The 25,381-nt window shown below is 43.0% G+C and overlaps 4 protein-coding genes across 5 annotated transcripts; 3 read left to right on the top strand and 1 right to left on the bottom strand.

Moving 5' to 3' along the window:
- Positions 13,521–17,496, top strand: LOC8055850 (probable WRKY transcription factor 2). 2 transcript variants are annotated; one of them, XM_002462505.2, is made up of 7 exons: positions 13,521–13,817; positions 13,902–14,031; positions 14,691–15,164; positions 15,568–15,738; positions 15,918–16,303; positions 16,383–16,586; positions 16,673–17,496. In XM_002462505.2, exons 3-7 carry the CDS (start codon positions 14,709–14,711, stop codon positions 17,205–17,207), a joined length of 1,752 nt encoding a protein of 583 aa, XP_002462550.2. In that variant the 5' UTR covers positions 13,521–13,817; positions 13,902–14,031; positions 14,691–14,708; the 3' UTR covers positions 17,208–17,496. The 2 variants fall into 2 exon arrangements, with proteins under 2 accessions (XP_002462550.2, XP_021310344.1); XM_021454669.1 differs by having other exon boundaries at positions 13,521–13,822.
- LOC8063764 lies at positions 18,247–18,955 on the bottom strand. Its single transcript, XM_002460383.2, has one exon. The coding sequence runs from the start codon at positions 18,953–18,955 to the stop codon at positions 18,383–18,385; it is 573 nt and encodes a 190-aa protein (XP_002460428.2). The 3' UTR covers positions 18,247–18,382.
- On the top strand, positions 19,720–21,185 carry LOC8063763 (caffeoyl-CoA O-methyltransferase 6). Its single transcript, XM_002462504.2, has 5 exons — positions 19,720–19,943; positions 20,049–20,128; positions 20,237–20,381; positions 20,508–20,642; positions 20,753–21,185. The coding sequence occupies exons 1-5, from the start codon at positions 19,851–19,853 to the stop codon at positions 21,023–21,025; spliced, it is 726 nt and encodes a 241-aa protein (XP_002462549.1). The 5' UTR covers positions 19,720–19,850; the 3' UTR covers positions 21,026–21,185.
- On the top strand, positions 22,193–25,341 carry LOC8063762 (WPP domain-interacting protein 1). The gene is made up of 2 exons (XM_002462503.2): positions 22,193–23,444; positions 24,538–25,341. The coding sequence occupies exons 1-2, from the start codon at positions 22,448–22,450 to the stop codon at positions 25,167–25,169; spliced, it is 1,629 nt and encodes a 542-aa protein (XP_002462548.2). The 5' UTR covers positions 22,193–22,447; the 3' UTR covers positions 25,170–25,341.

Here is a 25,381-nt window from a genome sequence, read left to right as displayed (position 1 = left end):
ATTACAAGTCATCACCGTTGTTGCAAATGATGTGTTTAAGTTGTTGTGATCATCATATACCATTTGAAATACTATTTTCATCAGTACGGACCTGTGGTTACTTTGTCCAGTGGTGCGTCCACAAATATAGTCAAACTCACATGATTAGCAGCCGTTCATCAATCTAGCTAGTCTCGTGTTAATTCCATTTCTGTCATAATGACAGCAATATGTTGTGATATTTTGCTCCTCTCATCTCGTCCCCAACTTAACCTCTGCTATATACATCTGTGTTCATGGCCTGACTGGAAATAAATTTCATCCCATGTTGATGTTGAGCTCCACAGACTTGTGTGTTGAGTGTTTCCGTATATGGACCCTTTCTGGCCTACTACTATCCACGCACGTTCTCGTAAACTCTAGAAATTGCTAACTATTAAGGACAAAAGAGCATGTTCGCTTGAGCTTATCTGCTTACAATAAATCAATGACTAATATAGCTATGGTTTTTCTGCCAAGCGAACGGGCTCGAAACCCTGTTTCGCCACTCACGGTTCACCATTCTTGTTGACATCAAGGAGCTAGCTAGTGAAAAGAGTGCATAGTTAAAACTGGTAGCCGTTTTTTCAGTCCAGTTATCTTCTACCTAAGTCACTCTAAAGCTTCCTATTATGTACTTGTGTGTTCTGAGACGAACCTTTTTATCATGGCACGTTTAGTTCCTGCTTTGCATAATGACCAATCTTGATGGTATTCACCGGAGAAGCTGGAATCTGTCGTTATCAAGTACTACATGTAGCAGAATGATGTGCCTCCCGAGTCCCGACTGAGGAACTTTTACTTTTCTAGCAATGGTGCTGCAGCAGAGGGCATACCAGAGCAGCGAGTGCGCATTTCGGCGCCGAAGTGACACGTCGAGGGACCAAGTTTGGTGCCGCCGGGGCTCACAAGAAAACAAGAACGCCAAACAAAAATTTCCCAAATCTGCACGGATGATTGAAAACACCACGTACTTGCCTGTTTGGTTTGGCTATGTTCATTTTAGCATATCTGCCGAATATGTCGGTCATTCAATATTATTTTTTCTTATAATAAATTAGCCACCAAACGAATAGCCCCTTGCCTGGTGCATGAACTTCTCCCAAACGTTTGATTTTTTTTTTTCCGATTGGGCTCAGGATCTCTACCTGGCGCGAGCTGTGTGCCTGGGAGGGTTGAAAGCAAACAGCCTAGCCTATCAATTCCCTTCATGATCGAAATCATGGACTGAAACTGCTGAGCACAGCACGACATGGTTTTTCAGGAAAGCGAAAAGAGCGATGTCGTGCGGGTTTTTTTTAAAAAAAAAAAAAAAACAGTGTCATGAACACCGGGACGTCGGAGGTAGGAGTGAGTAGTCCATAAAACTTGCAATGGAGCACGACTCTACTGAACACCAGCTGCGTACTTTATATCAGACACATCACACGTTGTTGAACAGTTGGGCTGAGTGCACAGTGATCCTGAAACGCCAAACGCGGAAGCCTCAGCTGCTCTGCCTGTTGCTGTTGGGTTGGGCAGGGGTCCCTGGCAACATGTGGCAGACCTGACCTGGAGATGCATGCATGATTCACCTCTGCACAAACATCCTTTTGTACTCCGAATTCTGACAGACAGATGGTAAAAGTACTACTAGTAGTACTGAACAAGTGGCTACTGACTGGGCCATGCAGATTCGTCTTGCAATGTCCAAACCGCCATGATCGCTCTCGGGATGAATGATAAACCCACTGTGCACTCACTGAATGGACCTGTCAATTCTTGCTGCCCGGTCCAACGTTTGCGGTGGTCCATTCCTCTCTCTCTCTCTCTCTCTCTCTCTCTACCAGTTTCAGAGCTCGATGGCGCCTTGGGCTCTTGGCTAATCATTTGGTTAGTGGTCCGTTAATTAAGAGAAGGAATCTTCACTTAATTCCGTCCACATTATCATTATCTCTCTCTCACACACACACTCCGGCTCTCGTGCGACGCAAACCGCCATCATTGAGCCGAATTCTTTGCACGGGGACGGAGAGGATCATTACTGTGGCTGTGGTTGTGCTTGTGGTTGGGCTCTCCCTCTCGTCAGGTTGCTTCTGAATAATTCAGTGCAGGCCATTATATATGTCTCGTACTACTCTTCCTAGTTGTTTACTCGGCCTAGGCTGGGATTGTCGGCCAGATTAGCGAGGATCCGGTTCCACTTCCATGTCAGGCCAAACAAAAGCCGCGGGAATAATATAATCCAGGAGCCAAATTAAAGGCGCCTCCGCCACGCCACCGGACGCGGCTTTGCTCCGGTCCGGTCCTTTGGCTGGACTGCATCTGCATCTGCAATGGATTAATTGATGGAGAAGCTAGCTAATAAGCCACACCAGCATCACGACAGAGATTACTGTGTTTGTAATCTATTTAAATTGCAGGTTGCTGCGTTAGGGGCTTCGGCGTGACGCCAAAGTCTTTGCTCGCGCATGTGGCACCCACGTGAGGTGATCGTGTGTTCGTGCTTGCAAATGCTTCCAACGACCAGTGGATCATCAGGAGCTGCGTGCGAGGACTCCCCACTATGCTCTAAATGATTGATGAAGTCATCTCGACCCGTATTGATCAGTTGTTGTTTATCGTCGTCCTCAGATCAGATAACAATAATAATAATCGAGTAATCTCCCTTTGACTAAACCTTGGTACAACTAGGAATGGCAACGGGTACATATCCGATGGGTACTGGCCACCCGTACCCGCACCCGCCAGGTCAAAACCTATTTCATCGGGTTACCACCTCGTTTTAGCAAGTTAAATACCCGATGGGTAAGAAATTCATTCCGTACCCGCACCCGACGGGTATTCCATACCCGAAAATATACCCGAGTTCAACGGAAATATAACAACTTTCAGCAAGTTAAATATCACAACTTCTAGGAAAACATAACAACTTCCAGCAAATTAATAGCAGCGCCAGTAGCACACCAGCCGCTCAACACTTTCCATGTTCAGCCAATCAGTTCATGGGCTAAATTGCTTAGGTTGCTTACTCATTTTGCGGGTATTTTTTACCCATGGGTACGCGGGTATGGGTACTACTACTTCACACCCGTACCCGTCATACCCGATGGGTAAAGGATTTCGCCCAATAACGCACCCGTGGGTACAAAATCCATTCCATACCCGCGTTCTTATCGGGTAAAATCCGTTGGGTACTCGGGTTTCGGGTATCTATTGCCATTTTGAGGTACAACCGACGTATACGTAACCGGGGTTTGCTTCAGTGTGTACCACCTCGTTTTACGGTGGTGCCTGCTAGCTGGTGGCTAATAAAGTAATAAGCTAATTATAAGCGCGTCATCTTCAGCTAGCTATCGCTTATTAGCTAGGGAGAAAGAAACGCAGGATAACCATCTTTTGGGTCAGCCAAGAATTGTTAATTTTTCCGTCGCTACTCCATATGCGCGTGTCCAGTGTCCTCTAGCTAGCCTCTTGTACTACGTTAATTGCGCTCGCCCCATGTGTGTGCTCTCTAACTGGACAGACCAAATGAAACACATCACATCAGCTGATCTCCTGACGGCCTGACTTGTACGAGACGATCGAACTCGTACTATCCTATCAAAACAACTTGCTAGTAATTTTCACTTGCAAGAGGAATTGCAGCTCGATCAGATCGCTAATACTAACAGGTCATCCGTGGACTGCCAATGCCCGCATTAAAAAAGAAGAAGCTCTCCACATGACAGGAAGTTTCTTCTCATTTCAGATACTACATTACACAGTCGTCAGTCATACAGCGTGTTCTTGCCCCTTCCTAGGATCCATCAAATTGGCGCCTCCAAGGAAGATTATCCGTGGATTACAATGCAAGGACACGAATAGTTTAATTTTGTCGCCCGTGCGCCTGGATTCCGGGGCGCGATTCGGGCGAATCCTTGTTGCCTTGTGCAGAGAGATGCTTTCACGCGGCCATTGGTGAAAGACAGCCAGAGGTCTATCTCTGTCCTCGAATGCCCTCTGATCAGGCGCCCTCCCTCTCCATGGCTTCAGGGCTGGCGCCAAAATGCTGCATATGCTCACGTACACTGCTCCAGTTTTTATCGTTTCTTGGGTAGTGCGTGCGAGGCATCATATCATCCACGTCCCAGTTCCAGAAATTATTCCTACCATTTTTTTTCTATTTTTTAATCATCAAGTTTCCTCGAATGCTCCATGGTTTCTTCCTTCTAGTAAAAGAACGGCTTCTCCTCTTTGGAGTGTAGCTCGCGTATTTTTCCTAAATTTTTTTACAAAATTTTTCAGATTTCCCGTTACATCGAAATCATTTTTCAAATTTTTTGGAACTAAACAAGGCCTTGTTTTCTTGTGGTGGAACATGTCCATCCAAGTTTAAGTAATTGACTTGTGTCTTGTGGGAGTGTGCACATTTTACTAAATTCATTTTAGGATTTAAGATGCTATTCTTTTTTAGTGGTAGATGGCACGTCAATCCACAATTAGATGTTTGTGAAGATTTGCTAATCTCAATATCTATTGACTCATTCTTTTCAGAGGTTTGAGAAAAAGGACTTTAACCAATTATGTTTAGCGGTCCCATGTCCTCACATTTTTATTCATGATTTTTAGCATGTACTCCAACCGTTCGAAAATAAGTGTCACTATGATATTCATGCCGGTCAAACTTTTGAAGTTAACTAGGTTTATAGAAAATATTAACAATATTTATATCTCTAAATAAATTTATTATGAAACTATACTCAACGATCTATTTAATGATATTAATTATATACTATAAATATTACTATTTTTTATATATCTGATTAAAATAAAAAGTGCTTGACTCGTCGAAAAACGATAATTGTACTTATTTTTGGACCATGGGAGTATGTCACTTCTATCATTAATCAATATCCTGTGTAGGGGTATGGGTTGCTGGAGTATTTAGTCTAGTTACCACCTGATGGGAAATCAGATAGTTTCGAAGCTTATAGATTTGGCGGAAATCTAATTGAAATTTTTTGTCCAATCATAAACTAATTAAGCTTAAAAAGTTCATTTTGTAAAATATATATAAACTATATACTAATTAATTATTTTTTATCTATATTTAATGTCCATATATATATCTAAAGATTTGATGGAATGAGGCCGTGTTTAGTTTCAAATTTTTTATCAAATGAACATTGTAGCATTTTTTTATATTTAACAAATATTGTCCAATCATGAACTAATTAGGCTCAAAAGATTCGTCTCGCAAATTACAGTCAAACTATGTAATTAGTTAGTATTTTTATTTATATTTAATGTTTCATGCATACGCCGTAATATTTGATATGATAGAAAATATAAATTTTTGTGCAAAATTTTTGGGAACTAAACACGGTCTGAGATAAAAAGTTTTGTTTAGTTCCTAAAAAATTTGCAAAAAATTTTAGATTTTCCGTCACATCGAACCTTGCGGTGCATGCATGGAGCGTTATATATAGATAAAAATAATAACTAATTATACAATTTGCCTATAATTTACGAGACGAATCTTTCGAGCCTAATTAATCTATGATTGGACAAGATTTGATAAATACAAATAAAAATGCTATAGTGTCGATTTTGCAAATTTTTTAAAGTAAACTTAGGCCTTGTTTAGTTCTCCAAAAGTTTTGCAAAATTTTTCAGATTCCCCGTCACATCGAATCTTTAGATGTATGCATGGAGTATTAAATATAGATGAAAATAAAAACTAATTGCACAGTTTGGTCGGAATTGACAAGATTCATAATTAGACAATATTTGTCAAATACAAACGAAAGTGCTACTATTCATATTTTGTAAAAAAAATTGGAAGTAAACAAGGTCCAAGGCCTTTAGCAGGCACGAAGAATTTGGACCTTGAAGAACTGTTGTGTCTTGTCAGTACGATTTATTCACGTTGTGATGTTGACCCCGACTTCCGAGTGAGCCGTGTTTAGTTCCGAAAAATTTTGGGAAATCGACACTGTAGCATTTTCGTTTGTATTTGACAAATATTATCTAATCATGGACTAACTAGGCTCAAAAGATTCGTCTCGTCAATTCCGACCAAACTGTGCAATTAGTTTTTATTTTCGTCTATATTTAATGCTCCATGCATGCGTCTAGAGATTCGATGTGACGGGAAATGTGAAAAATTTTGCAAAATTTTCTGGGAACTAAACAAGGCCCAGAGAAAACAAGGCCGGCCTTGTTTTAGTTCCTTGCCGAATTTTTTTAACACTGTAGCACTTTTGTTTGTTTGTGGTAATTATTGTCCAATCATGGACCTACTAGGCTCAAAAGATTTCTCTCGTAAATTTCGACTAAACTGTGCAATTAGTTTTTAATTTTATTTATATTTAATATTTTATACATACGTCTAAATATTCGATGTGATGGAGAATCTTGAAAAGTTTTTGGATTTTGGGTAGGGCCTTGTTTAGTTCCCAGAAAATTTTGCAAATTTTTTTAGATTCCCCGTCACATCGAATCTTTAGACACATGCATGAAGTATTAAATATAGACAAAAATAAAAACAAATTGCACAGTTTAGTCGAAATTGACGAGACGAAACTTTTGAGGCTAGTTAGTCCATGATTGGACAATATTTATCAAATACAAACGAAAGAGCTACAGTGTCGATTTTGCAAAATATTTTGAAACTAAACAAGGCCTATAAGTAAACAAGGCCTGCAAGGCGAATAGTTCCGCGCTACAAGCTCTCGTGTCTGCCCAGTGTACTTGCCTGGTACACCGTACACTAGATGATTGATGATTGTGATGCCTGATTGTGTCTCTCACTCTCTCTTGCAGTGCCCGCTACTCGAAGTTTGGCAAATGAGCTTTGGCCCTGTTTAGTTTCCCACTTAAATTTTTTTCATTCATCCCATCGAATCTTTGGACACATGCATAGAACATTAAATGTACATAAAAAAATAAACTAATTACACAGTTTGGTTGAAAATCGCGAGACGAATCTTTTAAGCCTAGTTACTCCATGATTAGCCTTAAGTGCTACAGTAACCCACATGTGCTAATGATAGATTAATTATACTTAATAGATTTGTCTTGCAGTTTCCTGACGAGCTATGTAATTTGTTTTTTTATTAGTTTCTAAAAACCTCTCCCGACATCCTTCCGACATATCCGATGTGACATCCAAAAAATTTTCATCTCCAATCTAAACAGGGCCTTTGGCCATGTTATGTCTGATACAAGGCTATTGCTAGCTACCTAAAATTTAGTTAAAAATAGCTCCTGTGCATCTAAATATGATGACTAATAGGTGGACTAATTTTTTAGTTAAATTTTAATTAGTTGTTAACCAACTAGCTACCAAATATCAGTTATTTTGAGCTAGCCAACTAGCAACTAGCCTCGTCCAAGGAGGCCCTAAGTTTAGTTCAGACGGATACGGATACCACTATTTACCACATTTTAATTCAAATACGAGTACATATATTACCAAATACTAATGCAAAACAGATATCTCGAGTTCGGATATCTACTTGATTTTGAAGATAACATGTATCTATTTGGTTATTGATAGTTTCATAGTATATAGCTATATAACACTGTGGATAAAAACAACTACCAAAAAATAAAATATTTTAATCAATAGTTCAATAATTAAGTATAAAAAATATAAGAAAATAATAGATAATATATTAGTTACTAATCTCAATAAATGAATATAAATTATACAAGTAATAAGCAATATAAAAATTAAAAATTAATTAAAGATTAGATTTATATATCATTAATAATATTGAAAATACATTGGCCATAGATAACTTTTAAATAATGATACATATCATCTATTATACTAAAATTATGTTACCATCACTTACATAGTTGTTTAGTCATAAATATAAGAATTTAGATGGTTTCAATATAATTTGCACTTCATGGACATGGATAATATTAGATATTTCACATCTTTGTCGATGTGGATAACATCCATATTTAAATCAAATACGAATATAGATATTCATGCCTCTCCTATTTTCCTAAAAGAATATAGATATCCGTATTTACACATATATCAGATCTTTTGGGTATCTGGGATCCGTATCCATTGATTAGGCTGTATCAATACCATATGCATTTGGGAACCCAAACTCAAAATAGGTTTCCAACACAATACCTATAGCCTCCAACAGAGTACCCATACAGAAAACCCATTTTGGGTATAGGGGAGGCATAACCCAAATTTGGGTATCCTCTCTCCTCGAGACCCATTTGCAGAGAGTGTTGTCTTTTAGGTCTTGTTGTTGGAGAAGACTAAAAATAGGTATGGAACCTTTTACCTGTAGCGCTACCCAAAGGACAAATGGGTCTTGTATTTTGGGTGACGATTGTTGGAGATAGTCTTAGAATGCTCGGGGAGCAGTTATAGATTGTGCAAGGAAATTCCTCCATGATTTGGCTTTGCATGTTCATCAAGCGCCGTCGTAGACATTTCAATGGTTCTTTCTTAGAAAAAAAAAACATTGCTAATTTTTTGGGGCTATTTGGCACAAATTTTGTTTACCAGCATTTCTGACCAGTGCAGAGATCAAGCTTCATTAAATTTTTAATTAGTATCTTTAAATAAAATCATATTTTTTGCCAGGAAAAAAGAGAAGGATAATGATACGGTCTTCAAAACCTAACTTTGACTTTTCTTTTTTTTTTTATAAAAATATTTATTAAAAAATGGTATATGTATATTTTATGAAAGTATTTTTTAAGATAAAACTATTCATATGATTTTTACATTTTCAAACTTAACAAATTGAAAGTTATCTATGATTTATATTTTTAATATTTAACCTAAACCTTATATCTAAAATGACTTTGTTGTTGGAGGGAGTATAGCCTCCCCACACCAAAACAGAACACCTAGGCCTTGTTTACTTCCAAAAAATTTTGCAAAATAGAAACAGTAGCACTTTCGTTTGTATTTGACAAATATTGTTCAATTATGGACTAACTAGGCTTAAAAGATTCGTCTCGTCAATTTCGACCAAACTGTGCAATTAGTTTTTATTTTTATCTATATTTAATACTCCATGCATACGTCTAAAGATTCGATGTGACAGGAAATTTGAAAAATTTTACAAAATTTTTGGAACTAAACAAGCCCTAATCCTTCCGGTTCGAAGGGAAAGGAAGACGTACTGTTTTTTTTTTGTGTGTGTATATTCCCAAAACACGACACCTAATCCTGTTGCAAAAAGTTGCATTTCACCAACCGTGCGCTCATGCCAAGAGGCATATTTTCCTTGCCAAGAGGAATGCATGGACCCAAAGAGGGACTTTCCCCACCTAATTTGCTGAAACTTGTCGTGGAATCACAAGCCCCCCGTTTGCATTTGGACAAGAACATATCTGAAAGCGACCTCCACATTTGCAAATAGTGCTTGATTTGACATGACAATACCTTTTCTGGTAATTAAGTTTATATTGGGCTCCAAATATTTGCATTGATGCGTACAAAATACAGTTCCTTGGAAGATTTGGTTCTTGGCATCAAGTGTATTTTCACTAATCAGTGTTATATACTTCCTATATGGTGAAACGTGGCATCTAGATTTCTATTTGTGATTGAGCATTGTTAATTGTATTTATCATTATTTTTTCTTTTTTTATTATAGGAGCACTATATCCGTCGATAACAAAATGTCTATGGTTAATATTCCACCAACCCACCCTTTTGAAGTCATTTATGGGGTCAAGATGTATGTGTTTGTGTTTAGATAGATAAGGCCTTGTTTAGTTCCCAGAAAATTTTGCAAAATTTTTCACATTCCCCGTCACATCGAATCTCTAGACGCATGCATGGAGCATTAAATATAGACGAAAATAAAAACTAATTGCACAGTTTGGTCGGAATTGACGAGACGAATCTTTTGAGCCTAGTTAGTCCATGATTAGATAATATTTGTCAAATAGAAACGAAAATGCTACAGTGTCGATTTCCCAAAATTTTTCGGAACTAAACACGGACTAAGTGCACGTGTATGTCAAAATGTTAGGTTTAGAGCACTCCCAATGTAGAAACTATCGTGGTTTCTATATATATTAATTGTAGTGCCACCTAAGCATTTTGCTGATGTGGCAAGAGAGTTATTGAAGAGAGAGAGCAAAAATCATAAAAACTAAGTCTAAGGCCAGTCTCAGTGGAGGTTTCACCAGGATGTCATGCACATTTATTAGAGCACCATGTCAGCAAAACTGCACTTTTTGCATGAAATGAAGAAGAGAGAGAAGGGAGTAGTTTCACCATGGTGAAACTCCACGGGCGTTATTTCCCACGCGGTGAAACGGGATGAAATCCCCACTGAGGGCCAAATTGTTTCACCATCTTGCATGTGATCCAATCATTTTGCAGCAATTAAATGCTTTGCTTAGCCTTGGAAACAACAAAGTGAAATGCTCCATTATTGGGGTTATTTCATAGATGGTTTCATTTCAATTTCAATGACGTGTTGGTATGTGAAACCGTACAGTGACATTGTCCATTGAGACTGGCCTAAGTTAGAAACCATGTCTACACAAAATTCAAGACATAAAGTGATATGATTGGTTAAGAATGGAGAGAGAATGAATGTGATTGGATAAAAAAATATTCTATAGAAACTATCCATTGGGACCATATTTTCTATATATATATAGTGTCTATAAAAATTAATATGTATGCAAACTACATGTAGTTTTTAGCATTGGAAGTGCCCTTATATTCACCACACTTGGGTTTCAGTTTCTGAGTCATCATAGTGGATTGTATTTATCGTTAGTTTTTCTGTTTTGTTATAGGTGGCATACATGTCAATGATAAAATGTCCATGGTTGAGATTCCGCCAACCCGCGCTCTATTGAAGTCATTTATAGATTTCCGTTTCTGATTATGCATAGTAGATTGTATTTATCATTATTTTTTATTTTTATTGTTATTATAGAAAGAATATCCGTCGATAACAAAATGTCTATATTTTGGATATTCCACCGTTCCACGGTTATGTGCTCTATGTACATATGCGCTTAAATGGGTAAGTGCACGTGTGTATTTGAACATTTACGTTTGTATGCTTTTTTGTGCGGTCAAAATTTACACCTTTACATATTGCCCCTAAAATTAACATTGGGCGTGCATTGTTTGACAGGCTTAGTTTTGATGTTTCAGCTCACCTTTCATTTATTTTATCTACAGAGAGCCATCAAGAGCGATACTTCCAAAGTACCCCTACTTATAGATTTTAGATTAGACATAGGTTGTTTATTGTTTGTTGTATCAGGCCAGTTTCAACGCATGTTTCATAAGAGTGTCATGCACATTAAATAGGGTGTCACATAAGCAAAATTACTGACTTAGCAAGGTCATTAAATGAAGAAGTTTCATCAGATAAGAGAGAAGTTTTATCTCTATAAAACTCATGTTGCTCGGATACATAGTTTATAGTCTTGGTAAATGTATCACGAAACTATGCACTCAGACTGACCTCAGTGTACTGCATCTTATATTTTCTTTTTGAGAATGTTTTCGGGTTGTAATCTAAAATGTGTAGGGGGGGGGGGGGGGGGGCTCAATGTGATTATTTAGCCCCATTAATACTTTCCTATATTGATTTGGCTGCCGCGTGAGTAGAGTAGCGCGCTACGGCGGTGGTCAAGGCAAATACGAGCTCACAAGTCACAACTAGACGAAAGTGAGGCAAAAGTTTTCCCTATTTCCACACCGCGTCCGTAGGTTAAGGCCTCGTTTAGTTTGCAAAATTTTTTGTTTTTGGGTACTGTTGCATTTCGTTTTTATTTGACAAACATTGTCCAATCACGGAGTAACTAGGCTCAAAAGATTCATCTTACAAATTACAGGTAAACTGTGTAGTTAGTTTTTATTTTTGTCTATATTTAATACTCCATGCATGCGACCAAAAATTCGATGTGACGGGAAATCTTGAAAATTTTTGCGAACTAAACAAGGCCTAAGAATCCAATGACTCATTTTCATTTAATAGTGTTAAGTGTTCAGGTAAGGTTAGTCTCAATGTAGTATAGTTTTATGACATAGTTAAGGGCACTTTCAATACAGAAACCATCATGATTTCTATAGATATTAATTGTAGTGCCACCTAAGCATTTTGCTGATTTGACAAGACAGTTATTGAAGAGAGAGAGCAAAAAACATAGAAACTGGGTCTAAGTTAGCTGCACAAAATCCAAGACATAAAGTAATACGATTGGCTAAAAATGAAGACAGAATGAATGTGATTGAGTAAAAAAAATATTTATTAGAAACTATCCATTGGGATGGGACTATAGTTTCTATATATAGTGTCTATAAAAATTAATACATATAGAAACTACATGTAGGTTCTAGCATTGGGAGTGCTCTAACAAGACTATAAACTAGGTAACCGAGCTATATGAGTTTTATGGGGATGAAATTCCTCTCTCATCTAATAAAATTCTTTCATTTAATGATCCCGCTAAGTCAGCAATTTTGCTTATGTGGTACCCTATTTAATATGCATGACACTCTCATGAAACATGTATTGAGGCCTGGTTTAGTTCGCGAAAAATTTTGGGTTTCGCTAATGTAGCACTTTCGGCTTTATTTGACAATTACTCCCTCCATCCCAAATTGTAAGTCGTTTGACTTTTTTACCCCAAGTTTGACCACTCTTTTATTCAAAAAATTTGTGCAAATATAGTCAAATTTTAAGTCATTCTTGAAGAACTTTTATTAATAAACCAATACACAACAAAAAAAGTGATATTTTGTACAAAACTTTGAATAAGACGAGTGGTCAAACTTGATATTAAAAAAGTCAAACGACTTACATTTTAGGATGGGGTATTATTTAACTATAGACTAACTAAGATCAAAAGATTTATCTCGTGATTTATAAGTAAACTGTGTAATTAGTTTTAATTTTTATCTATATTTAATGCTTCATATATGTCCCATAAAATTCGATGTGACGGGAAATTTAAAAAAATTTTGGAACTAAATAAGGCCCGAGACTAGCCTAAGTCAAGCCGAAGGGCACCAATTGAGAGAAAAAAAAAAGAAATCTACATGTACTACAGATTCCATAGCCAGTTGGGAGGGACTAGTGAGAGAAAAAAGTCTTTTTTATATGAAAGACTAGATAGGGAAGAGAGTTGAAAAATTGAAACCATAGGCACAGTAGCAATAGAGGGCTCGTAGCTAAGGGCCCAGGAGACTAGTAGAGCAGAGCACTAGAGCTAGGCCTTGTTTAGTTCACCCCAAAAATCAAAATCTTTTCAAGATTCCCCATCACATCGAATCTTACGGCATATGCATGGAGTATTAAATATAGATGAAAATAAAAACTAATTGCACAGTTTACTTGTAAATCACGAGACGAATCTTTTAAGTCTAGTTACTCTATAATCGGATAATGTTTGTCAAATTAAAACGAAAGTGCTACAGTTTCGAAAACCGAAAAATTTTCGAAACTAAACAAGGCCTGGAGGAGAGCATTTTGCCATAAAAGAGCCATCGTCTGCACAAAAGATCCTCCACCCCTTCGCCTCCTCGGTCAAACCGCCTTTCTCTCTCCTACTCTTCTCCCTCCCCCCTTCCCCGGCTCTCCCTCTTCTCTCTCTAAAAAAAGTAGCGCCCGGAGAACCGAGAGGCTGGACAAAGAAAGGCGGAAAGAGGGAGCAAAATCTTGCTTTGTTGGGAGTTTCTTTCCTCCGGTTCCGACTCCTTTGTTCTCCATAGGGTTCTTGGGTTGGTGGAATGGAAGCTCAGCAGCTCCATTTGTGCCCCCGAGATCTTCGTCGTCGTTCCCCTCGTGTGTAGTAGCCTTTTGGTAAGGTTGGTGGAAGCAGGGCCAGGCACACAAGAACATCGATAAAGGGAGTCCCCCGTTTTTTAGCTCTTCGTGTTCTTGTAGGAGGAATTTCCGTTCACATGATCCGTGCCTGTACCTGACGGCCTTGTCGCGTTCTGCTGCTTCGCTTTCGGGGAGAAGAGGACTCGACTCAAATCATCTGGTGTCGGAGACGTCGGCCTTCCCAGTTCAGGTGCCAGTTGCAAGTCCTCTCCTGTTCTATTTTGATGACTGTAGCTTGTCTTGCATCTGTGTTTATGTTTATGATGAAGGCGGATAGGTCGGCATAGAATTTTGCTTTTGTTCTTCAGAGCTGTTGAGGTTTGATGAGATCGTTTGGGGATCGCAAAGTTCGCGTCTTTGGATTTTATTTTTCTTATATCAGTTGCGGCGATTCAGTGCTTTCTTGGGGGGAAGTTTGCCGCTTGGTTTGCAATTTACTTGCTTGGGCTGTAATATCGGTTCTTCATTCTGCATGCGAATGTGTGTTTTCGGTCACTCGTTAATGAATCTTCTGGAAAATTTGGTAAAGTTGCAGTTTACTTTAGGTGATTTGGCAACTCTTCAACTCCTGTATTTGACTTGTGTGTCATCTCTATTTATTTTAGTTGACGTTTGTTTACTGGATTTAGTTGGTCTGTGTGCTACCGGCCATATACGGTTTATTTGGTTTTTGTGTTCTGCCTTTTGACTAATTTCTTCTGCTATATGATCCCGATTGGTTTTTAACTTTTGTTTTCCTCGCCATGTAAAGAGAAAAAGAAAATGATTTTTTTTACTCAATTTTACTACCGGGCAACCTAATGTTTCAACATGACTAACGTGATACGTATTACACGGCACTCGTTTCAGTTGCGAGAGATTTCTGGCATGGCCGGCGCAAGTAACCATGGATCCCTCATGGACGAATGGTTGCCGCCCCCTACACCAAGCCCAAGAACACTCATGTCAAGCTTCCTGAATGAAGAATTCAGCTCCGAGCCATTCTCTGGTTTTTTCAGTGAACATGGCACCAACAAGCCCCATGATCAATCCGAAAAGAGCAGAGAAGTTGTGAATTCGAGCGAGGAGGTCCCTGCTCATGCTGTCAATGATCCATTTCAAAAGGGTTTCTCCCTGAAGCCAAATTTGTTCAGTGCTAATCATAAATCAAACTCCAATGGTGGTTTGGCGGAGCGCAGGGCTGCGAGAGCAGGTTTCAGCGTCGCAAAAATTGATACTTCTCGAGTTGGTTCATCAGCAGTTATTCGATCTCCTGTGTCAATTCCACCAGGTCTAAGTCCAACTACACTTCTTGAGTCTCCTGTGTTTCTCTACAATAAAATGGTATGTGGTATTTCCTTAATTGGTTTCTTGTGCTCTCAAGATTTGTATGTTACACTATTATCCAAGGTTGAAATAAAGTCATAACTTGAGCAAGCACTGAAGACTTTCATATTGCAGTTTTCAGACATTGAATTTGGTCCAGTATAGAAGAACATTGATTGGTGCCTACTGTATAGAACATTATTTTCTGCAGTATACTTATGCATGTGACTACAGCACCGATTGCACTGTGCAAAACATTGTCATATTAGAAATATAGTCCTCTGATTGGTGTCTTACAAGCTTGGCTTCTGTTTTGATTCTATAGCTGCTAATTTGGACAAACACTTACGAATTCATCTCTGTGCCTGCCCTTTAATATTTGCCATGCGGACTTAACTGAATTGGTTATGATATATTGCAGGCACAACCTTCTCCAACCACTGGCACGTTGCCATTTTTGATGGCTACGAATGATAAGTCAACAATACCACCAGCTGCCAAGATAACTGAAGATTCTCCATTTGATAATGATGTGTTTTCTTTCCAACCCCACTTAGGTTCTGAAGCAACAGGTTTCTCTACTGCAGAAAAGGTGATTTCCTTGATTGTTAGTGTCTACATATATTTTCCCTCCTTTTTGCAGTGCAGTGTTATAGTACTAATTGGCTTCCTTCTAATGCCAACCTCACCACCAAAATATCCTCTTTTTGTTTTTTTGTATAAAATACCTTTTAATTGATTCATGTGCCTGAAAGAAGTTTTGATCTACAGGACTATGGCGCCTATCAGCAAAAGCAGTCCTTGTCGAATATTCATCAGCAGGAATCCAGTCTTCAGTCAAGCTTTACAGCAGTCAAGGATAACACTAGTGCAACAATTGTTAAAGCGAAGACGTCTAGCTCCATGTTCAGTGATAGTCACTATTCAGCTGACCAACAGCAAGCTGACGAGACAAATATAAAGGTGCAAGGCAAAGGTGTCGAGGCTAGATCAGCTGCTTTTCTTCCTGTATCAGCGCATAGTGATGCATCTCTCTTGGAGTCTCAAGATGCAGTTGATGTCTCGTCAACACTGTCTAATGAAGAGGAGAGGGCAACGCATGGTACTGTTTCTATAGAGTGTGATGGTGATGAAGATGAGACTGAATCCAAAAGAAGGTTAATATTGTCCATCAGTTAACCACTTAAGACTTGATGCAGACATTGTACTGAATTCACTGATACTCTTTTTTTTCAGGAAGCTGGAACTAGATGCTTTAGGAGCTACTGCTATCACTACTACCTCCACCACCAGTACCATTGACATGGGGCCTGGAGCCTCAAGAGCTGTCCGGGAGCCTAGGGTTGTTGTTCAGACCACAAGTGAGGTAGACATTCTTGATGACGGTTATCGGTGGCGCAAGTATGGGCAGAAGGTTGTTAAGGGCAATCCAAATCCAAGGTCACACTTTCACTACCATTTCTTACACTGATTAACTGTATTCCTCCATCCCCTGAAATTAGTAACATTGATTCACCTGTCTGCAGGAGCTACTACAAATGTACACACCCAGGATGTTCAGTGCGCAAGCATGTGGAAAGAGCATCACATGATCTGAAATCAGTCATCACAACATATGAGGGAAAGCACAACCATGAAGTTCCAGCAGCCAGAAATAGTGGGCAAGGCAGTTCTGGTTCCGGCAGTGCTCCATCTGCACCACAAGCTGGTGGTTCTCACCGTAGGCAAGAATCAGCACAAGCCAGCTTTGCTCACTTCGGCACGACCAGTCCTTTCGGCTCCTTCGGTCTCCCACCGAGCAGACAGTTGGGACCAACAACTGGCAATTTCCGCTTCGGGATGGTTCCGCCGGGCATGACGATCCCAATGCCCTCTCTAGGATCACTTGCCCCTACAAAGATGGTAGGAAGTTCATCAAGCATGCAGGGGTACCCAGGGCTTATGATGCCAGGAGAGCCCAAGGTGGAGCCTGTCTCGCAACCCCTCTTCCCAATGGCAAATGCATCTCCACCAGCTTACCAACAGATGCTGAGCAGGCCTCCTTTTGGTCATCAGATGTAAATAAATAGGAAAGAGAAAAAGGATAGATTTGGTTCAGCTTGTATACATGATAGCGACACTGCAACATGGCTTTGTTCTAGTGTTCATGGATCGTCCAATTCTTAGCTTTATTTTATTTTTCTGCTCACGCATTTCTTTGAAGCAAAGAATGCTGAGGATGATAACCTGTCCTGCTGTTGTAATCAGGGAAAGGATACCTTCGTCTTTTTGAGACTATCGAAATTGGAAAACGATCAATCAAAATTTCTGGTTGTGAATACAAATCTGTTGAACTGTGCTGCCAGGCTTACTTGGTTATTATTATTGTTCTTTCTAGATAATGGAAAAGTTGTAGCTTCAAACCTTTTCAAAGGAAAACATCAGTCCACAATTGTTACAACTTACAAGTACTCTTAGAGTTTAACATTATCACGGAAAATTAGTACTCTCTCCATCCCAAATTATAAGGCATTACAAGAATTTTGTAGGGTCAAAGCATTTTAAGTTTGATCAAATTTATATGATTAGATAATAACATTTATGATATTAACTATGTATCATTAGATTCTTTATTAATTATATATATTTTCATAGTATACCTATTTGATGTCTAAATTTTATTATTTTTTCTATAATTTTGGTCAAAATGCTTTAGCCTTTCAAAATTCTTGGAATGACTTATAATTTAGGATGAAGGGAGTAGAACTGGTTACATTTGAAGCTGGAGACTGCAGGTCAGCAGTAAAGCCGATAGTTTTGAAATGGAGCATAAACCGCTTGTATTTATCGTTGCTGCTTCAGGTATTTGACGCCTGTAACTGATGAAAATCAAGTGTTCTCCCTTTCCCTTTTGAGGGAAACGACTGGTATACGTTCGAAGCACCGAAAGTGAAAATAGACCAAGAAACCGATCAGGTGCCGGCCGATGCGTTTTAACCGCAATTCTGTATGGATTCGCAGGCTGGTTGCCACTGCCTGACGCCATGGAAGACCTTGCTGTTCCTACGAGTACTGAAACCCTGAAGACTGTGTTGTCGCCAAGTCTCCATGCATGTCCATGGGGGCACGGAAGAATCAAGGTGCATTTTGACATATACTAACGATTCAGGTTATATAAGTGCTCGCATGCCGGTTTGCACCGGTCGTAGGCGACGGCGGGCACGTGTGCAAGCGCCGCCAACCACAAGTAATCTACTCTACGCGGGGTTCCTCGTCACGGAGCCGTCGAACACGACGACCTCGTCGCCGGTGGCCACACCGTGCCACTCGAAGGACCGCGACTCGTCCATCACGCTCTGTCCATGTATGAAGAAGTAGGCGCCGTCGCGCGGGAGCGGGAACGGAGCCCCCACGCCCCGCGCGCGCTCCAGCTCCGCGCGCAGCACCGACACCGCGGCGCGCGCGCCCACGGCCACCTCCATGCGGCCCTCGCCGCACCGCGACACGACGGTCACCCGCAGCGGCAGCGGCGCGGCCTCGCCGCGCCTCTTCCTCTTCTCCGTCCTCTTGTTCTGCGGCTGCTGGTGCTGGGCGCCGTCGAGGAGGGCGACGTGGATGACGGAGCCCTCCACGACGCCGTGCCGCTCGATGCCGCTGCCGCCGCCGTCGACGTCGTCGTCGAGCACGGCGCCGTTGTGGATGAGCGACGTGGCGGCCGCGGGCCAGCCTCGGCGGCTCTGGAGCTTCTCCTTGACGTCCTGCACGGTGTCGAAGTAGCCCACCTCCATCTTGAAGGCCTCCTCGCCTGAGCACACGAAGGTCACGTCCATGCCTTGCCCAGAGGTACCGATCGATCGATCGATCAAGGTCCTACCTCTTAGTGCAGCCATGGACATGGCCCGGCATAAATACCATGGACAGAACAGAATGCACCATGTGTGACTCTCGGATCCATCGTCTCCTCGATCTGTTGGTTACCCGAGAGGATTTGCAGTGAGCACTGAACATGCAATGTGGCGCCATTTTTTTTTATTTTAAAAACGAAGTTTTTTTTCCGATCTCTACATACGTTATGCATGTAATGACTAATGTGGCGCCATTGCCCACATTGGCCTTCAGAAGTTCAGACTGTACTCATCATGACCAGGCGCTTGCATCTGATCATGCAAAATTGCAGTGATGCAAATGAAGCTATTGTGACACTGTCCTTTGCCTTCGCTCACAGACTTGGCATGGCTGCTCCTAGATTGTTCGGCGTGCTTTTTTTCTGCTGTAGTAGTACCCTAGCGCAGGAGGGAGCATCTCATGTTATTATGTTCTCATGAGCAACTTGTGACAGAACACAGTTGTTTTGCCTGGTAGCTCTGTCTCTGTGTGTTCTCTGCTGGAAACACACGTTTTAAACGAATCCTACAGTTCCAAAGGGGTCACTGAAGTCTGGCGCCTTTCGGTCCTTTGGGCCTGTCGGACCATAAAATGCATCTTACAGAAGTTGTCTTATACAGTTCAGAGCCCAATCCCATATGGTGGAGGCCCACACGTTTCCTCTTGCGAGGTCAACCTTCTTTCTATTATAGGAGTATATAGAATATAGAAAATGATAGCCTACCCTCCGGCCGGCCGGCATGGCAAGTTGAAGACAGCAGCACAACTCCTTCCGACGAGGCGACCCGACCTCCCCGCAACAACATCGCCGGATAGCAAAACCTTCCGTCCCGTCGGAGGATGGCTTCCACCGGCGCTGGAGAAGGCAACAAGACGACTGCCGGGAGCAGCCTCCACAGCAAGACCCTCCTCAAGAGCCAATCACTGTACCAGGTAGGTAACCCATCCGAAGCACCAAGCAATGTTTCATCCCACCGCTCGTCTCGTCCGTCCGGCGCCGGCGCGCGCTCACCGATTACCTTGCTTCGCTTCGTCTAGTACATACTGGAATCCACCGTGTTCCCGCGCGAGCCGGACTACCTGCGGGAGCTCCGCGTCGCCACCGCCACCCACCCCATGTGAGTCACGCCCGGACCCGCTACCTGCTCGTCGTTCCGTACCTTGTTTGCACGGTAGGTGTTCGACGTCTGCCTGGATGCGCTGTGACTGTGACGCGCTGCATGCAGGGCTGGCATGGCGGCGTCGCCGGACGAGGTGCAGCTGCTGGGGCTCCTGATCGAGATGCTCGGCGCCAAGAACGCCGTCGAGGTCGGCGTCTTCACCGGCTACTCGCTGCTCGCCACCGCCCTCGCCCTCCCTGACAATGGCAAGGTCAGTGTGCGTGCTGCGTGGCCACTTCACTGCGATTCTGCAATCTGTCTGTGTCTAGTGTTGCGCGCGGCATGTTCCTTATTGTATCGTATTTGTGCCCTTGGTCGCCGTGTTTTGGCGCGGCAGATCGTGGCCATCGACGTCACCCGCGAGAGCTACGACCAGATAGGATCGCCGGTGATCGACAAGGCCGGCGTGGCGCACAAGATCGACTTCCGCGTCGGGCTCGCGCTGCCGGTGCTGGACCAGATGGTGGCCGAGGTGAAGACAAATTACACAGCAGAACCACATCCATCCATCCATGTGCAGATGTTGTTGCGGCGCAGAGAGATGACGCCGGCCGCCGCTGCGATTTTTTGTCTGTCTTGCAGGAGGGGAACAAGGGCAGGTTCGACTTCGCCTTCGTGGACGCGGACAAGGTGAACTTCCTCAACTACCACGAGCGGCTGCTGCAGCTGGTCAGGGTCGGGGGCCTCATCGCCTACGACAACACGCTGTGGGGCGGCTCCGTGGTCGCGTCCCCCGACGAGCCGCTCGCCGCGGCCACCAGGGAGTTCAACGCCGCCATCGCCGCCGATCCCCGCGTGCACGTCTGCCAGGTCGCCATCGCCGACGGGCTCACGCTGTGCCGCCGCGTCGCCTGATCCCCCGAAATGCAGAGCTGTGGGCTGTCGGCTGTGGCTGACACTGCTCTGTACTGAAAATGGCCATGGTGTGTAATAACGAACCGGTCTTGAGCGAAAATAAATCCACCAGCCTGCTTGCGTATGTCATCAAAATATCATGCTTAACCTTGGTATTAAATCTTTGTTCAGCCGGTTGGCTGGGGTGACGGCAGGCCGGAGACGCCAGTGACGAGGCTTTGGCGCACGGGCGATGTGTATGCGGCGTTGCCCTTTTCCTTCTTTTAAAGAAAAGCTTAACTCATAACTGAATTACAAACACATAAGGTGACGGCAAAAATCAGACATGTCTACCAAGATACATGACACAGAACTCTTAGCTAATAATCTATGCGTATCCACATGCGAACTTCTTCGTTCATGAACGAACTCCACAATGGGATGGTTGATCTCCTCGTCTAGATATTCTTTCACTGATATAATCGTAAGCCATCCTAAACTTGTGCAGCAGCACGTTCGATGCCAATGCCAAACCCTCTTGGCAAGCTATCGTTTCTACTACTTATGGGCGATTATGCCTTCCAACAATGCTCCCCAAAAAATTCCCTTCTCCACCTCTTGTCAATGTAGCAGCGACAAAAAGATCAGAGGTCTTTGCCATTGCTCCATCAACATTTATTTTTGCAGGACTAGACGGTGGGGGTAGCCATCTCGACGATAATGTCGACCCTGTTCGCTTGAGCTTATCGGCAACTCTTTTCAGTCATGAAATAATATTTTTTTCTTAGAATAAATCAACATCAGCTGCAGAAACAATGAGCCAAATAGGTCATGAGCTATTCCAGCTACCTCTCCACAAAGAAGTGCGTGGATAAGAGGCTTTGGAAAACATTCTCGTCACCATTCATCTCGCATGCCAAATCGCCCTTGCTCCTGGACCGTGAATTACCCTTGCTCCTGGGCCGTGAATTCGTTTCTGTAGTTGGGCCCAGAGTGAGCGGAGCAGCGGCCAGCCCAACCACTTCTCCGTGCGGCCCGATTGCGGTAACAGACGGCGGCCGGTGGCCCGGATTCTGCATGACGCCGGCTATTGTGTACTTTGTAGGGCCCGCCAGCTAGGACACGGGCCCCACCAGAAGAACTAGCCGCGTACAGCGAACACCACCGCACAACAACGTCACAACGATAAGGGGAACAAAAAAAATCAGCCCTTTTTCTGGTTTGTTTTGTTTACTGATACTGTCTGTTTCCTCTCGCCTTCCACTCCCTGGATCTCCAGCTCCAGGCGGCCAGGCCCGAGCTGGGGAATTCCGATCCCAACAGCCCCCACCAAGGCCTCGCGCCGATCCCAAGGACTCGTGCCTCCCGTCCTCCGATGCCGCAACTCATCCCATCCGGCTTCTGAAGCCGCGGCCTCCGACGTCAATTCCGGTGGCGGGCGGCATGGATTCCGCCGCCAACAGCGTCGGCGAGTCTGTGGGCGAGTCTCCGGCGCCAGCGCCGGCGCCGGAGCCGCAGACACCGCCGGCCGAACCGGTCACCAAGGGCCGCGGGCTCCGCCGGTGGCGCCGTATCCCGCGCGAGCAGCACCACGAGGGGTCTCCGGCGAGCCCCGGGGCCGGTACCGGCGCAGGTGCTACAGCGGGTGAGGACTTGGCGGCGCAGCTCCACAAGCGGCGTTACGGCCCTGCCGCCGACGAGCCCAAGGGAAAGCAAGACGCGGCGGCTGCAGAGGAGGTCGAGAGCTCGGTCGCGTCGGTGGAGTCCAGCTTCGTGCCGCTGGAGGCGTCCCCACCGCCGGCGCCGGCGCCGGCGCTGACCAGGTTGGACCCGAATCTAGGCCACCTGATTGCCACCGCCGGTTTCTCGGTGGGCGCCGGCGGCGCCGATTCGGACAACAGCGACGACCGCACCAGCAAGTCGTCCACGGCCGCCAGCGCGCCGCGCCACGACTTCTCGTCCGTCGGCTTCGGCCGGGAGCGCGACAGGGCGCGATCCCGCGCCCCCGGCGCCGCTCACGGCAAGGGCATCCGTGCTGCTCGTGTGCGCGGCGCTAGTGCGCGCGTTGCCTCCTCCCCTGCTGAAGCAGAGAATTCTCGCTCCAGCGTCGAGTCCAACCTCCGAAGCTCTAACGCTGCTCATGCGCGGCGATCTAGTTCTGGCGTCACAAGCAACGGTGTTCACAAGGTTCTATTCCCTGATGGTCATCAAAGTGACGACGAACCTCCAAGTGCAGACCTGCGGTATGCTACAGGAGGTTTCTACAAGGAGAATGGGAGTGTAATAGGGAGATTGGCGAACTGTGACTCTGATTCCAACAATCATATCTTTGATGAAGCCAGTGCTGGCAAGTTTGAGAATGGAGGGACTCATTCAGGTTTGGATCCGTATGCTGAGTCGGTGGCGTTGCTTCAGTCGGCACAAGAAGCGCTTGAGAATGGTATGGTTTGGATTCCTCACTACCATCTTAACTTGAGAACTTTTAAATTATTCAACCTTGCCTATTAGAGACTATTAAATTGTATTGGAATGCTGCTTGTTGCATAGCGTCTCATGATTTTGAAGAGACAAAGTTGATTGTTGTTTGGTATGCTTGATTAATTATCTAAGTGTCATAATAGTTCATTACTACTTTTGATGGACATGCATGCATCTTTGATCCTTTAGTTTGCTAGGTTAGGGGTGATGCCCTGGATTTTCTCAATGAGATTAATTAATTAAGGTTTATGACGCGGTCTACTCTATTTGCTGGAATGAAACGGGCAATTGTTGTAAATGAGTAATCATTGATTTATGAGGGGCAACCAATACAGTAATGCTTGGTTTTATAGGATAATCTTTTGATGAACTTATTTGACGCCACTCTCATGCTTCTTTCGTGCTGATGGTGGTTGATCAATAGAGCATCACTGTTTGAATGAGATTGCTCCACTAGAAGAGTTTAGCTAAGAACATCCGGCCAAATGATCCTTGTTTGCTTTTTATTTAAACAATTATTTTACCTTGTAAGATAAGAAGAGCTGATCAAGGTGAAGGCATGCTTTTTGTTTCTAAAACAAATGCAGTAGCTTTGACCTATTGCCATTTTGGTTGACATATCATAGTCATCAAGCAGTTCAAAGGTCATGGTTTTTTTCCCAAGAATACGAAGTCTAACGTAATAATTATCTACCACAATTGTTGATTGCGAAACACCAGCCAGAATTTCCCTGTGCTGTGATATACTTGTGTACTTTAGAATTTTCAGCTGAAAATGAGTAATTTACATGCTTCATAACTTCTTGGAAGTGGAGTATTCGTTGTTGTATTCAGCTAGCATCTTTTCCATGCTTTTATATATCTACTGTAAATTTCGGTGTGCTAGTTAACATCTGCTGCACGGACCACGGTCATAACTCGTCTATATATTTTTATGATCTGATGAAACCTTATTTACCTTTTTCCTATAAAAACTTGGTTTTTGTCCTAAGAAAATCTTCTTTTGGCCCAGTCAAGTATTTTCCATTGACTGTTCCCTTCTATATATATTGCAGAGATCCAAAAGTTTGTGGAAATCAGGGAAGAAACTGATGAAGATTCCACAACTCACCAAAGTGAAATAGAATGGAGCAGCTCTCCTGTAGAAGAATTAAATGAGAAGATAAAGATGCTCGAGTCGAAGCTGGAAGAAGCCACCATGGTCATCAATAAGCAGGATTCAAAAATAATTGAACTAGATGCACTCAGCCAAGTACAACCACAGAATACCATAGCATGTAACAACGATCTGCTGTCTCTACCATCTGATGTAGACCAACTGCTCTTGGAGAAGCTGGAGGCAGAGATTCAGTGCTTTATCCTTACAAGAGCTTGGCAGGATTGGAAACTCCTGACCAAGGATCAATTTGCTCTTAACGAGACACAGAAATCCCTTCTGGCGGATCACAAATCTTTAGAAACTAAGCTGAGGCACGCTGAGAACAGGGCGATGATGCTGGAGGAGATGGTGGATAAACTAGAGTCACAATGCAAGGAGCTCTCCGAGACTTCAGAAGTTCTGAAGCTGCAGGCCAGAGCTAGCAGGGTCTCCTTGTTCTGCTCGGTCCAGTTTGTGCTGCTATGCCTAGCCATGGGGACCCTCCTCGTTCGCTTTCTGCCCTCCTCTCCCGATATTGTACCTACTTGAGGTTAGAGAATTATGCCAGTCAGCCTTTGTGTAGCCATTGTCGAAAGATTGTTTACTGTAAGTTATTAGGCATCAATCGCCTTACAGATTTTCGTTTTTGTACCATCAACTCAGATTTTGCTAGTAATTTCTTTATGAATATGAGTTTACTGGGTTCTCTGGATTCTGAAAATGCCACTTGTGTTCTCTAGTCCCCCCCCCCCCCCCCCCCC

The sequence above is a fragment of the Sorghum bicolor genome, chromosome 2 (assembly GCF_000003195.3).
Source record: "Sorghum bicolor cultivar BTx623 chromosome 2, Sorghum_bicolor_NCBIv3, whole genome shotgun sequence".
Classification (NCBI taxonomy): domain Eukaryota; kingdom Viridiplantae; phylum Streptophyta; class Magnoliopsida; order Poales; family Poaceae; genus Sorghum; species Sorghum bicolor.
Note: the sequence above shows the minus strand (reverse complement) of the source record. Positions and strands in the feature narration are given on the sequence as shown.

Excerpts from the sequence above, each read along its gene's own strand:
- LOC8063763 (XM_002462504.2), top strand. The coding sequence starts at position 19,851 with ATGGCTTCCACCGGCGCTGGAGAAGGCAACAAGACGACTGCCGGGAGC. Across the intron at positions 20,129-20,236 it reads GCCACCGCCACCCACCCCAT|GGCTGGCATGGCGGCGTCGC; the intron begins GTGAGTCACGCC and ends CGCTGCATGCAG. Across the intron at positions 20,382-20,507 it reads CCCTCCCTGACAATGGCAAG|ATCGTGGCCATCGACGTCAC; the intron begins GTCAGTGTGCGT and ends TTGGCGCGGCAG.
- LOC8063764 (XM_002460383.2), bottom strand. The coding sequence starts at position 18,955 with ATGGACGTGACCTTCGTGTGCTCAGGCGAGGAGGCCTTCAAGATGGAG.
- LOC8063762 (XM_002462503.2), top strand. The coding sequence starts at position 22,448 with ATGGATTCCGCCGCCAACAGCGTCGGCGAGTCTGTGGGCGAGTCTCCG. Across the intron at positions 23,445-24,537 it reads ACAAGAAGCGCTTGAGAATG|AGATCCAAAAGTTTGTGGAA; the intron begins GTATGGTTTGGA and ends TATATATTGCAG.
- LOC8055850 (XM_002462505.2), top strand. The coding sequence starts at position 14,709 with ATGGCCGGCGCAAGTAACCATGGATCCCTCATGGACGAATGGTTGCCG. Across the intron at positions 16,304-16,382 it reads GAGACTGAATCCAAAAGAAG|GAAGCTGGAACTAGATGCTT; the intron begins GTTAATATTGTC and ends CTTTTTTTTCAG. Across the intron at positions 16,587-16,672 it reads AAGGGCAATCCAAATCCAAG|GAGCTACTACAAATGTACAC; the intron begins GTCACACTTTCA and ends ACCTGTCTGCAG.